Source organism: Corylus avellana, chromosome ca5 (assembly GCF_901000735.1).
Source record: "Corylus avellana chromosome ca5, CavTom2PMs-1.0".
Classification (NCBI taxonomy): Eukaryota; Viridiplantae; Streptophyta; class Magnoliopsida; order Fagales; family Betulaceae; genus Corylus; species Corylus avellana.
In genome coordinates, this window is record NC_081545.1 from 2080796 (window position 1) to 2094525 (window position 13730).

The 13730-nt window shown below is 32.6% G+C and overlaps 1 protein-coding gene across 2 annotated transcripts; it reads right to left on the minus strand.

The window, feature by feature from the left end:
• Positions 1-215: 215 nt before the first annotated feature.
• On the minus strand, positions 216-2158 carry LOC132181502 (major latex allergen Hev b 5). Of its 2 annotated transcripts, none has more exons than XM_059594753.1 (3): positions 1822-2158; positions 800-1154; positions 216-694 (listed from the first exon to the last, which is right to left on the minus strand). In XM_059594753.1, the coding sequence occupies exons 1-3, from the start codon at positions 1834-1836 to the stop codon at positions 537-539; spliced, it is 528 nt and encodes a 175-aa protein (XP_059450736.1). In that variant the 5' UTR covers positions 1837-2158; the 3' UTR covers positions 216-536. The 2 variants fall into 2 exon arrangements, with proteins under 2 accessions (XP_059450736.1, XP_059450735.1); XM_059594752.1 differs by having other exon boundaries at positions 794-1154; positions 1822-2142.
• Between the last annotated feature and the right edge of the window lie 11572 nt (positions 2159-13730).

Below are 13730 nucleotides of genomic sequence, written 5' to 3' on the forward strand. Positions count from 1 at the left end.
ATGTCATAAAAGACTTTGAATTTTCTCACGGGATACTAATTCATTTTTAGATAAGATGGTCAAAGATGTGATCCAACAGGTTTTAATAGTCCACTTAATAGACTGGATAAATATATATATATATATATATTTCAATTCAGTTAGGTAAAAAAAAAAATGATGCCTGTAATTAGACAAGCAAAGATGTGAGAATGTGAAGAAAATTAATAGACAAATTAAGTAGTAATATAAGATATTATTATTCAAACAAACTGCCCATCTAGTAATGAACATACGCATCATATATAGTAGAATTCATCACCCTGCATGGAACCCACAGCCATCCCCCCCATGGTAGCACAATCCACATCAAAATTTTCACCAATAGGAGCCCATGCATGTCTGCCATGTGAGGGAGTATTTGCAAGATCCAAGTGGGTCATTTCCATACACATGATTTACCTAATCATCCTTATTCGAAGAACGTACATGAAATGCAACCTAAAGATACCCACTAACACAAACTTTCACCAAAGCACACTATTCCTTTGAACTTTTTACTCAGCCTTCTCCTCCACTGGTGATTCTGTGCCAACTTTCTCCTCTGCTTCAACTGGCTTCTCCTCTTCCTTAACAACAACCTCCTCCTTGGGAACTTCAGCTGCAACCTCCTCTTTTGGAACTTCAGCTTCTACTTCTGGTTTTGGTTCTGGTGCTGGAGATAGAGATGTTAGTGTTAGAATATAAATTAAATTTATCATTTTTTTATTAGTTTAAGTTTTTGGGATAAGTGGTGATTTAATAAGAGATTCACCAGCGCCAGTAGTTTCTTTGATCTCCTCAACAGGTAGCTCGGGTGCTTCCTTGGGGGCCTCTTGCTCGGGTGTTTCCTTGGGGGCCTCCTCCTCAGTCTTCTCAACTGGTGGCTCTTCTGTCACAACCTTGGCCTCTTCTACCACTTCCTTAGTCTCAACTTCTGTTGGGGCTTCAGGTTCTGGAGCCACCGCAGCCTCAGAAACAACTGGGGTTGACTCTTCTACTCCCTTTACTTCTTCTGGGGTGGACTCCGGTGCAGGTGGTGGTGCAGTCACTACCTCTTCTTTGATAGTAGTCTCATGTGCCTTGATCGACTCCTCAACAGTTCCCTCTGGAAGGGCTGTCTTTGCTGATACAACCTTCATAGCCAACGATCAATATAATTACTAGTGAAATGCATGGTTCAAGTCGATTTTATAAAAACCTTGCTATTAATAATTATCTATATGAACTCCAAGGAGTTGGCTCGAGTGGTAAGTCATGACTTGGCCTTGATACCTCATGAAAAAATCAGGTCTAAAGTTCAACATCCTTTAGGTTCAAATAATTTCTTGAGGCTACACCCAAAAGTGAAAGCACAAACTTTACCCGACCCATGTGGAGGGACGCTTTGCACAGTATACCCAAATACCCCGACAATAAAAAATAAAATTAAAAAATTAAAAAAAAAAAAATTAAAATTTTTTTAGAAAAAAAATGAATAAGCTTTGCGCAGTATTTTTTATTTTTTATTTTTAATGAATAAGCTTCGCTTTACCAATCAACAAATCAAGATACAATCAATTTCCCGTAGAACTGGACTCTTCTGCACACAGCAGAAACACAAACCAGAAAAAGTACTTCCAACAAAAAGAGATCTGCAGTATCTATATATTCTAATCTAATCTAGGCTTCTTTGAGTGCCACATGATATTGAGCAAATTCATGTGGCAGTCTCTTATATGTAGATTAACCACATGATCTACATATGGTATAGCCATAACCAGAGTCAATGAAAAAGTTTAGACACTAGTTGGTGAGAGTTACCTCAACAGTGGCCATCTGAAAGTGTGATTGAACTACAAAAAAGATATACAGAAGGAAAGTGGCTTAGTGTAAAGCAAATAGAGAAAGAAGACTTTGAGATGAAAAAAAAGAGATCAGTGAGAGTGGTTTATATAGCGATGAAGAAGGCTCAAAGTTCATGAGAGAGAGAGAGAAAGAGAGGCTGGGGGCACTTGAAGAATCTTGGGATTTGACACCTCATCTCACTGAATTCAAGGATATCAGCATGTTGGTAATGATGTCAAAGCTAGCAAGGGCTGGCAAATGTGGTTATACTATTTTAAAATACATCTGTTTGTAAGCTTTTGATTGGGAAAGGGGGCATATTTTGGAGGCCATTTTCCATCGAAGCCATCATCTTTCTTTTGGTAATTGTGTGCCCTTCTGTGCTTTGTGCAGTCGGGTATGTAGGTGACCTTACTATCATTCACTCATGTTCAAGGCCTACCATTCCTTTTCCTTTTTCCCACCTATCATTTTCTTCTCAACTGTGCTACCATCCATTCTACTCGACTGTATACTGCAATTATGCTAAGATTAAGTTCTACGTGTGAGTTTAACACTAAAAAAGTCTGTTTGAAGAAAAAAATATTAGTTTGGTAAAAAAAATTAAAAATACTTTTAAAGGTACAAAAAACCTAAAAATAACAAAAACACACTTTTGACAAAAGCTTTAAAATAAATATTAAAAAAAAAAAACAATTTTTGACTTAAAAACTCTATTTTTCAAACATAATTTCAAACATGTTCTACCTCAAAAATTATTGTTTTTTTTTTTCTTTTTTTCATTTTCTATTTTTGCCGTGTCACATAGCATGCACAATGGCTTATGCATTTTGAATTTCTATGTAAAATGGCTAACCAAACTGGTTCTGTAAATCAAATACATTTAGCATTTTAAGTACATTCATCTACGATACTTACCCAAATGCATGTAGGGAATTGTTAATGTAGCTCTATGAATAAGGTTTTTAATTTTTTTTTTCTCCCTATATGATCTATCTTTCTTTATTAATTTATTTCTCATTTTCTTTCTTTCTCCTAAATGAATAAAAATTTATTATATATATATTCTAATAGAATAGATAAGCGAATGTATGATGCTTTTCAAAAGTTACTAGCTAAAATTATAAAAAATTAAAAATAAATAAATAAAAAAGCTTTAAGGTTTTTTTCACAAAAAAAAAAAGCTTTAAGTTAGCCATTCTTTATAAAAATTAAAAATTAAAATTAAAAAATTAAAAAAATTAAATTAAATTAAATTAAATTAAATAAGTCATCGAGGATACTCATAATCTTATAGCGTGGAACTTTAGAATAAAATGAAGTATATGAGAGAAGAGCAAAACAAATACACTAATTTTAGGGTAATTCAACTTTAAAAGCCTACCTCCACCATTGAAAAGTGCTTATAAGTCTACATCTTTATTGTGTTGACTTGATTATATTTTTGTCACAAATGGTTATATTTATAGGAAAAATAATACATAAAAGGTCGAGAGTGGATTACAGACACATATATAGTAGATAATTAACTATAAGTAAAATAATAGGGTTAAATACTAAATACTCCTATGGGGGTTTCATTGCTTTATTTTTTCCTCCTTATGGTTTGATTTTTATCACAGGAGGTTCCTGTAGTTTTGATAATAGACAAAACTAGTCCTTCTGTCAATTGACCGTTAGTTGGCTTAACGGAAATTCACGTAGACCAATCAAATGTTGACACGTAGCACTTACTTAATTTTTCTTTTTATTTTAATTAAAAAAAATACTTTTTTTTTAATTTTTAAAAAAAGTTTTAAAAATTTAAGTAAGTGCCACGTGTCAACATTTGATTGATCCACGTGAATTTTCGTTAAGTCAACTAACGGTCAACTGACAAAAGGACTAGTTTGGTCTATTATCAAAACTACAGGGATCTCCTGTGATAAAAATCAAACCCTATAGGAGAAAAAATAAAGCAATGAAACCCAGGGGAGTATTTAATATTTAACCCTAAAATATTATAAGGCCTTAGTATGAAAAATATCAAGGCTATATATTCTAACATACATCATATATATATAGCCAATAAAAACCATGCTAATTACTATTGTCACATTTTGGCAATAGGTGTAAAATCTAATCCCTTAAACACTAAAATGGAACCTTAAATATCAAACTTTTTTGTATTTCTTAATCTTAAACCTTTTCAATCATATAACTATTGACTTGACAATACTCCAAGTGAGCTTCATAATTATGTGCTTCATGCATTGCTCCACTTTTACTTTTACCTTTTCTTTTCTCTTCTTTTCTTTTCTTTCCCCTAATAAATAGGCATGTTATTTTAATGAGAAATGTTATGATTTCTTCTGGTGTTCTCCTTATTCTAATGAATATGTTTTCTAAAAAAGCAAAAAAAAAAAAAAAACTTTTCCTACTGGTCTCTCATATTTTTTACAAAAAACAATATTTACGTAGCACTAAGAGAACACCAGACAGAACCGTAACATTTGTTTATTTTAATAGTATCTACATAATCCAATTTTGATGGATTTAATCAATTCCACGCAATAGAACTGCATTATTGCACTGCAATAAGGCCCGTTTGGATCTCACATTTCCACCCAACTGAAATGTCCAATCATCTATTTGAGAGGTGAAACTCGAACAAACCCTCACATGAAATTGCCTTTGTCACATATATTGCACGGAATCCTTGTCCAAGTGACATAACGTTTTACTCTAAAGTTATTTGTTTTTTCCTCCTTGGTCCGAAAAGAAGAAAGCTATGTTGAACCTAAAATGGGTAGAAGTTGGGAAAAATAAAAAAAATCAATCATGCATGCCTAACAAATCCAAAAATAAAAGGCAACCAAGTTTTTCTAGGCCGGTGTCAAAGCATGTGTACCCACATCATCGATGGGTACAATTTCATTTTTTATGTTTTTTGTTCTATGCACCAATGGGTATAATTTGCTTGGAAGAAACGAATGAAATACTGACGTGGCCAATTAAATGGTCCATGAACTTGTGCCGCCCAAAGGAAGCAGCCCTTCTTTATCTAATCAAAAGGTGGCAGACCCCATGGCCCCGTATGAATATCGACTGATTTTGACTCTCATGACTTGGAGTCGGGACCCACTTTTCGCACATCTGTTTGGCTGAATTGGAAGCACAGTCATGGATGACTGTGCAGAGGAGAAATTTTTAATGCTACTTTTAAGCAAATAAAATTTGCAATATGGTCCTAAAATAATAGCTCAATCAGTCAAAAAAAAAAAAAAAAAACTATTGGCGATGCTTGGAGGTATGACGGGATTGTTTAAGCCCGGGAAAGGTGGCTTTGATACCATGTTGAAGTTTGTGAAAAAAAAAATGTAAAATTTGAAAATAATAACGGAAGCTAGAGAGAAAGCACAAAGATAGACAAATAACTACATGCAGTTAGTTTAGTATTAAACATCTACATCCACTACTCTATAAAGGCTACATTGTACTTGAATGAGAGCGTGTTCGGATACGCGTTTAATATTAAAAGTCTGTTTGAAAAAAAAAAAAAAAAAAAAGAGTGCTTGTTTGGTAAAAAGAATTGAAAACATTTTTAAGAGTTCAAAAAACTCAAAAATGGTCAAAACGCACTTTTGACAACAGCTTAAAAATAAGCTTTTGCCAAAAAACGCTTTTTAACTTAAAAGTTTTATTTCTTAAACATACTCTTTGACTTTAAATCAATGTATACAAATAAACTTAAATCGTTTTATACAAACAAACATAAATTGACTTATACTAACAAAAAAAAAAATCAACCATATAAATATCATAATATATTCTTTTAACAGTTTAGAAAAATGTCATATATAGATCTATTAATTTCTGTTTATAGACTTTTCACAATCTAAGTCTATATTAGCGACTAATCTTTGATTCTCAATTTCTCATCTTCTTTGGTTTTATGCTCAAAACTATAATTGAGTTGACATTTAAATGAAACGAATAACAATATTGGTAAACTTCTGATTAAAAAGTGGACAAATTTTAATGACATCAAAATTATATCACGTATCTCATGAATTAAAGCACTTGCAGATAGATTAACTACATAATTATTGAAATATTTCCACAAACAATTATATTAATAAACACACAACTATTGACAAAGTTTTATTTCAAACTAGATCAGTAGAAATTTTTCAAACTTATTCTATTAATTAAGCTAATATTTGTCCTTAGAAAATCACATTCTCCAACTTTGACTCTAAGTATATACATGTCAGTTTATATTAAAAATTAATATAAAAATCATATGCATTAAAAACGTACATGTCAATTAATAAACATCAAACTTGCCCACGATTAATCTAAAGTGACAAATATCAAACTTGCTCACAATGGATAGAGACCTCTAACAATTTTACTGTCTCGATTATTAATAATATGTACATTGAGAAAGCTCCTATGAGACTGATCACTTGTCGGAACACGTTTTGGACAGTCTGCCTACTTATTAGAGCAGGTAAGCCCAATAAAATTATTTTTACATTTTCTGATCAAATTGTTAGAAATCGGTATCGGCTTATGCTTATGATTAATCTAATGTTACTGTACCATAGATTAGAAACAGAAAACAACGTACGGTAGCAGCAGCTGATGATGCCTCGGTATTCATGGGTGTGTAGGCCATGATTGATGTCCTACGTGCCGTTCCCACTGTAAAGTTGGCAGACATGACTGCTTTTGGGCCTGAGTTGGGCGGTGGGAGGCCCCACAGAAGTGGAGCCCACAGCAGATCCAGATCTCTCCTTTGCCAATAGGAGGATGACACGTGGCATGCACGTCACCGACCACGTGTGGGCTGCTGTCTCAGGGTCTTTGTTGGATGTGATTGGGGCCTCCCGATTCAAATGTGAGGAGCCACTTGATGATCATGGCCGTTTGGACAGGTTGGAGAATGAGGTTGTTCGTGGCACATCAATCTCTGTCATGGTTAATCTTGTTTGGAATTAGTTGTTTTCGGTTCAACGCCTGGATGATGGCTGCTTGGCGACCTCAGTGGGTGATTAAGGCTATGTTTATTTGCGGCTAGATTCCTGGCTGCTTGGCGACCTCAGTGGGTGATTAAGGCTATGTTTGTTTGCCACTAGATTCTTGTTAATTTGTTAATTGAATTGTCAGTAATTTGGACGGTAAATATGTTAGGATTTTTATGAAGTCTATTTGTCCAAACAAGTGAACTGGTCATCGAGATCAGTTCAAACCAGGTATAAGCTTTTTTGCGTTTACCATTCGATTTGCTAACGATATATCAAAATTATTGGATCTAGATCTATATCATGCTAAAAAATGTATTTTGACAAAAACTTAAAATTAAAGTTTTTGCCAAAAAAACGTTTTCTAACTTGAAAACTGTATTTCTCAAACACAGTCTTAATCATACTTTTAGTTATACCAAAGTCCCCCATTTCTTCAACTTATAAGATGTATTTTGTTGAGCACATCATAACATCTTCTTTTTTTTTATCCTAAGAATTTGAGTGCACAGCAGCTTGTTGTGTACTAAAACGGTGGTTAAAATTTAAAATAATAAATAAATGATTATTATGTCGTGGGATCACCTCAACTCACATGTAATATGTTTTCCAATTGTTTGAGATTCGAACTCCCGGCTGCCAAATACTTTTATTTGTTTTTTGCTGAAAGGGTTACAGTACTGAGAAAATGGTGGACTCCTCAACAACGTACCCAAATACTTGCAATAGCAAAGCTCAAGTACCTGGAATTTACATGCCATGGTGGAATAGGGTACTTAACATTTCAAGTGAAATAGAGAAAATATGTTTTATGGTTCTGATTTTGTTTTATTGCATCTAATAATATATATTACTAGATCTGTAAAATTTAATATAAACCATAAAATGAATCATCTCCGTTTCAAGTAAAACGAAGATAATCTTTAAACGTACAGTAATCTCATGTGATCAAGTGTGCATACCAGATTTCTTATTATCTTCTTTGATTATTATTGTATGCACTGACCCTTACAAGATTTGCCATCAAATAGCTCGACACCTTTCTTGATATATGTTTCCTACCACAGAAAAACGGGGAGAGCTCATAATTGCCCCCAAGAAGGCACCCTCTTTATAGGTTTTTTTTTTTTTTTTGGGGGGGGGGGGTTTTCTTTTGTTTGCACTGTAAAATATATAAGTATAAAATTATATAAGTCGACCTTAACTTGATTCATTTAATTAAACGGGTCAGTCTTCTCAATCACAACTCGCTAATTTTGTGTCGGTTTCGTGTGTCGTGCTAAAAATTATCAGTCGTAAATGTCACATGTTAAGACACAAGTATAAGATTATATCAAATTCATGAATCTGTCAAAAAATATTTAGACTCTTAAAATAATTTAGCTTTATCAACCCAGATCATCATTAGACAGTGGTGAACCTTCCAGTGGGGGTTTAACAGGGCTTATGAAAGACAATATGGGTTAGTTGAATGAAAAGAGGTGAGAGGGCCAACATGGCACTTGTGGATTGGGTTCAATTCCACCAATTACAGCTCAGCTTTACGCCATCGTATGAGCCCAACATGTTTCAAGGAGGTCCGGCCAGTAAGGCCTTTCTATTATGAATTAAATAAAACTCGTCTTCCTGTTGTTTTTTTCTTGTTTCTTTTTTTTTTTTTTTTTTTCCTCTTTAATAAGTACCACGTGGCTAGTACTTAACCGTTTAAATTTTAGCGATTATCATGATAAGTGTTAGTAGACTGTCATATTAATTTGTAAGCGTAGTAAGTGTCATGGGGGCTACCACATGGCAATCTGTGTTTGATATAGTAAGTGCATGTTGCGTACGTGGATTGTTATGTCGGTTTATAAAAAAATTTGTGGTAAATTTTATAGTATTTATAACGGCACTCTTCAAAATGTTACTCAGTATTTTTAAGTAGTGTCTATCTTTTAGCATTCTCTTTGTTCTTTGGCAAAGTAAGCAAACAAGGGAATGTGAGTGCGCCACGTCAACAAGAATGCTAGGAGAAGGGCACTTGCGAATACTGAGCAGCATTTCTCTATTGTATTTGATATATTCATTCCAACTTTTGTGGATATGGCTTAAGTGTTATTTCAATGGTCCAAATTTGGATTCTCTCTCTCTCTACTAAAGATGTTGATAGTTGAGTTATTCATGTATGTGTATAAAAGAATTAAGTCCCACATTTGATAGATGTAAGAAATGTGAGTGGTTAATATAACATAATTACATCCAAACTCATTGACTTAAGCTTTTAAGTTATCTGATATCGCAACATATTATATTATAATCTCACTAAAACACTTCCCAATATAGGGTGGAATTGAGATAGAGGGTTAAAATCGTTGCCCTTGTGAAAATTGTGACGAGGAGCGTCCAGCAGTAGTACTGAAATTAAAGAGACTCATCATGATGGTTCAAATTCGAAGAAAGTGTAAAAGAAGCATCAGAAAAATCCAGCCAATTTAAGAGACTAATTATTCTAAATAAATAAATAATATAAAGAGTTTGAATATGAAGGCATGAATTCTAAGCTTGTTCAAGAATATATCTACGTGCGATGGCTTCTATAAATATATCTTGTTTTGTAGTGACTTTTGGGGAGATCATCATTTTTTCAATTAATTCTCAAACATTGAGCTGCTTCAATTATACTTATTGGTTTACAACTCATTTTACCACCTTCACTTCTTCCATCATATATATATATATATATATGGAAAATTATATGAAAATAAAAATAAAAGGTGAGCAACTCAAACAAGAGCTTTGAAACAACTAGAAATCAGTAAAATAAACTTAAAAACTACTGAGAATGAGTAAAATAAATAACAAAACCCATAAAAAATTTGGGGCCGCCACTAAAGGCGATAAGTAAAGGCAAAGTTCCGTTGCTGAATCAACGAAATAACTAGCTATAACAAAGTGATTTTTTTCTAAGCAGCTATAACAAAGTGATTAGTTGTGAAAGGAAACAGATTTTAAATATAAATGCAATAAAAACTATTTTTGACATTTGTAACCATATAGCCAGTCATATCCACATTGTAATAACCGGAAAACACCACATTTGTATTATCAAGTTAAAAGGACTAGTTAAGTTGTCCTTAAGGCATAGCTCAATCGATTGGAGATTGCGCCTCATAAAACGGAATTCACTAGTTTTTTATGCATTTACCTCGCGAAACCCGTGGTTTTCCTCCCCTTTTGTGGACATGTCAAAAAAAAAAAAAAAAAAGAGACTAATTAAGTGATAGTTATGGTGTGTTTGGTTCATTGGAGTGATGATAATTTAGGAATTTGAATGAATATTATTGGGAATACAAGAAGTTAGAATGGAATAACCATTCTTATTAATTTGTTTAGTGACAACACATGAATGACATATACATATATAGACTCGATAATGAAATAACTATTCTTACGGAATACCTATAATGGTATTTGGTTTAGCTACCATTACCGAGACGAATAGTTATTCCCCTAAAATGAATATTATCAAAAAATCATTAGTCGTTTGCATTCGGGTCTCCCCTATGGGTGGCTGCGACCACTAGATCAGGTGGTCCGCCACCCTTGCATAGTGGTGGTGTGGGGGCCTACTAGGAGAAGAGGGGTGCTATTCTTGTGTTATTTTTATAAGTAAGAATATTGAAAAAAAAAAAAAAAAAAAAAAAAAAAAAAAGTTGAAATTAGATTCCATCCTAATTAGAGAGACTTCCTCGAGTCCTCCAAAATGTAATGACTTTTAAAATCACCAATAGATCAAAATGCAATAATCATAATCTCAAATTTAATAGTAAATTTAAAAGCTATAATCACATCATATTTAGGAGGACTCTCCTTATAACATTACTCGTCATTTTACTTTCCCTTTCTGAAGCAAATAGAGTCTATTCATGTATGTCAAACATGCCTTTAAAGTTTCTTATAATTATTTATAAAGTTTAGTCTCACTTTTTACTGTGCATGTAAAGTTGAAAAAAAGTATTTGTCTATATTGGATTGGTTCATATGGTCCTTGAGCTAGGTTCACAGGAAGGATGAAAATGCGGTTACGATTAACGGTTATTGACTAAAACCGCTAACTATAATTGCCTAGGCGGTTAATAAAATTCACTAATTGCCTCTACTAACTGCATATGCGGTGTATCGCCTAAGCGGTTAGCAGTTAATAATCTTAATAACCGCTAATTGTTTTTTAAAGAAAAAATAAAAAGTTAATTTTTTTTTTTTTTAAAAAAAAAACAAAACAAAACGACATCATTTCTAGATTTTTATATATATTTAAATATAAAAACGACATTGTTTCATATATATATATATATAAAGGCGGTTAGCAGTTAACGGTTTTTTCAAAACCTAAAACTGTTAACCATAACAGCATAGGTGATTAGTGGTTTTTCTTAACCGCCTTAAAAAATGATTAATAATCAACGGTTAGCGAACAATTAATAACTACCAACATTTTCACTCCTATTTGACCGGGCACATATACATGGTTTCATATGAATCTTGAGCCAGGCTCACAGCCTCACATGGAGCACATCTATACATTTTCATGCCCTTTTTCCACCCCACCAAAAGTTGATGCTAACCAACCTAAACCAGAGGGGTCAATGCCAGTGGGCCTAGAGAATGACCCTTCAATCACTCCCAACTTTAGTCAATTCCAGCTCTTTGATTTTCCACCAATCCACAACTGTAGCAATTGAATTTGACCGTTACAACCAAATTTTGAAGAATTCATTATCCAATTACAATAAAAAATTGAAAGAAACGCTAAGGATTTGTTTGGCTACCACGCTGTCACGCAATTCTTACCTTTTTCTTTGGGTTTGAGTATTGGAAAGGTTGTTAAGACTAGAGAGTCATACCCATTAGAGAAATAAGAAATTATAAACAATTTAAAACGTTGCTTTTTTCAATGAGGTTCTTTCGTGTTATAAAATGTTTGTTAATAATTTTGAGGGAAAATTACAGTTTACCCCTTCAAAGTTGATAACGTTTTTTAATTCGAATACTAAAGTTTCAATTTTTGCAATTCAATTTCCAAAGTTTCAAATTTTTGTAATTTGACTAATTTTATCCAAAACTTCTCATATTGCCCCTAATTTTTATTTTTATTTTTATTTTTTATAAAAAAAATTAAAAAAAATTCGGGGTGGCTACGTCTGGTCATTTTTGCACCCCCAAATTTGTTTTCGTTTTCATAAAAAATAATAAAAATAAAAATAAAAATCAAGGACAATATGGAAATTTTGGGATGATATTGGTCGAATTGAAAAAAATTGGAACTTTGTAGGGGTGGATTGCAAAAATTAAAACTTTGATGTTCGAATTGAAAAACGCTGTCAACTTTGGGGGGTAAACTGTAATTTTTCGTAATTTTGAATATATATATATATGTGTGTGTGTGTGTGTGTGTGTGTGTGTGTGTTTGATTTTAAAAACATAAAAAGTATTTTCAAAATCGTTATCATGAGACCAACGCTTTATTAAAAAAAAAAAGGAAAAAGTACACTTTACCCCCTCAAAGTTTGGGACGATTTTTAATTCAACCTCCAATGTTTCAATTTTTACAATGCACCCCCGAAACTTGCAAAAAAATTTTCAATTCAACCAATGTTATCCCAAAATTCTCATATTGCCCATAATTTTATATATATATATAAAATTCGGGGTGGCTATGGCCATTTGTCCATTTTTGCACCCCAAACTTTTCTTTTTAATATCAATTCTTAATTGGGTGTCTAATTTAACATGCGATAATAGTATGAAAATTTTTATATCAATTTATAAAGTTTGGAAGTATAATTTATAAACCGTAAAAGTGATAGATAATTCATAGGACTAAATTGCATTTTTTCCAAATTACAAACATTTGTGGGACCATGAAATCCAATGCTTTCGATCCTTCTTGTATAGCAACAAGTGGGACATTGATTCTAATCCCATAATTAAGATTTCAACTTTCTTCAATCTAAGCAATATGAAAAAGAAAAGGGGAAACTTCACTTTAAACCCTCAACTACTGCGCGTTTTGAGAAAATCCTTTTAAAATTTAAAAGCTTTCAATTTACACTCATAAACTTTTAATTTCAATCAATTTACCCCTCCACCAAATTTTAAACGTTAAAAGTGATAAAATAATGTTTTTACTCCTGACATTTTTATAAAATTTCAAATTTACCCTTAATTTCAAATTAAAATTTTTTTTTTTAAAAAAAAAAGGGAAAAATTTCACTTTAAACCACTGAACTACCGCGCGTTTTGAGAAGACCTCCCAAAATTCAAAAACTCTAAATTTATACCCATGAACTTTCCATTTCAATCAATTTACCTCCTCAGTTAGTTTTAGCCGTTAACTTCTAACTAAAATTCTTAAAAAGACCAAATTGCCCTTCAATTTTCCTTTTTTAAAAAAATTATTTTTTTTTATAAAAAAAATTGAGGAAAAAATGGGTCCTAAGGTCACCTTTTGACCTGTGGGTCAGGTCATGACCCACGCTGGGTTGCGGCCGTGACCAATGGGTTTGCTAACCCACGGCGCCTGGGTCCGTGGGTCAATTTTTTTTTTAAAAAAAACATAACTTTATTTATTTTTTTTAATTTTTAATTTGAAATTAAGGGTAAATTTAGAATTTTATAAAAAAATACGGGTATAAACGTGATTTTATCACTTTTAACATTTAAATCTGACGGAGATGATAAATTAATTGAAATTGAAAGTTAATGGGTGTGAATTGATAATTTTTAAATTTTGAGGGATTTTTTCAAAACGCCCAATAATTTAAAGGTCTAAAGTGAAGTTTCCTATAAAAGAACCTTTGACCCACGGTAACCCAGATGGGTCTCAACCAGAGACCC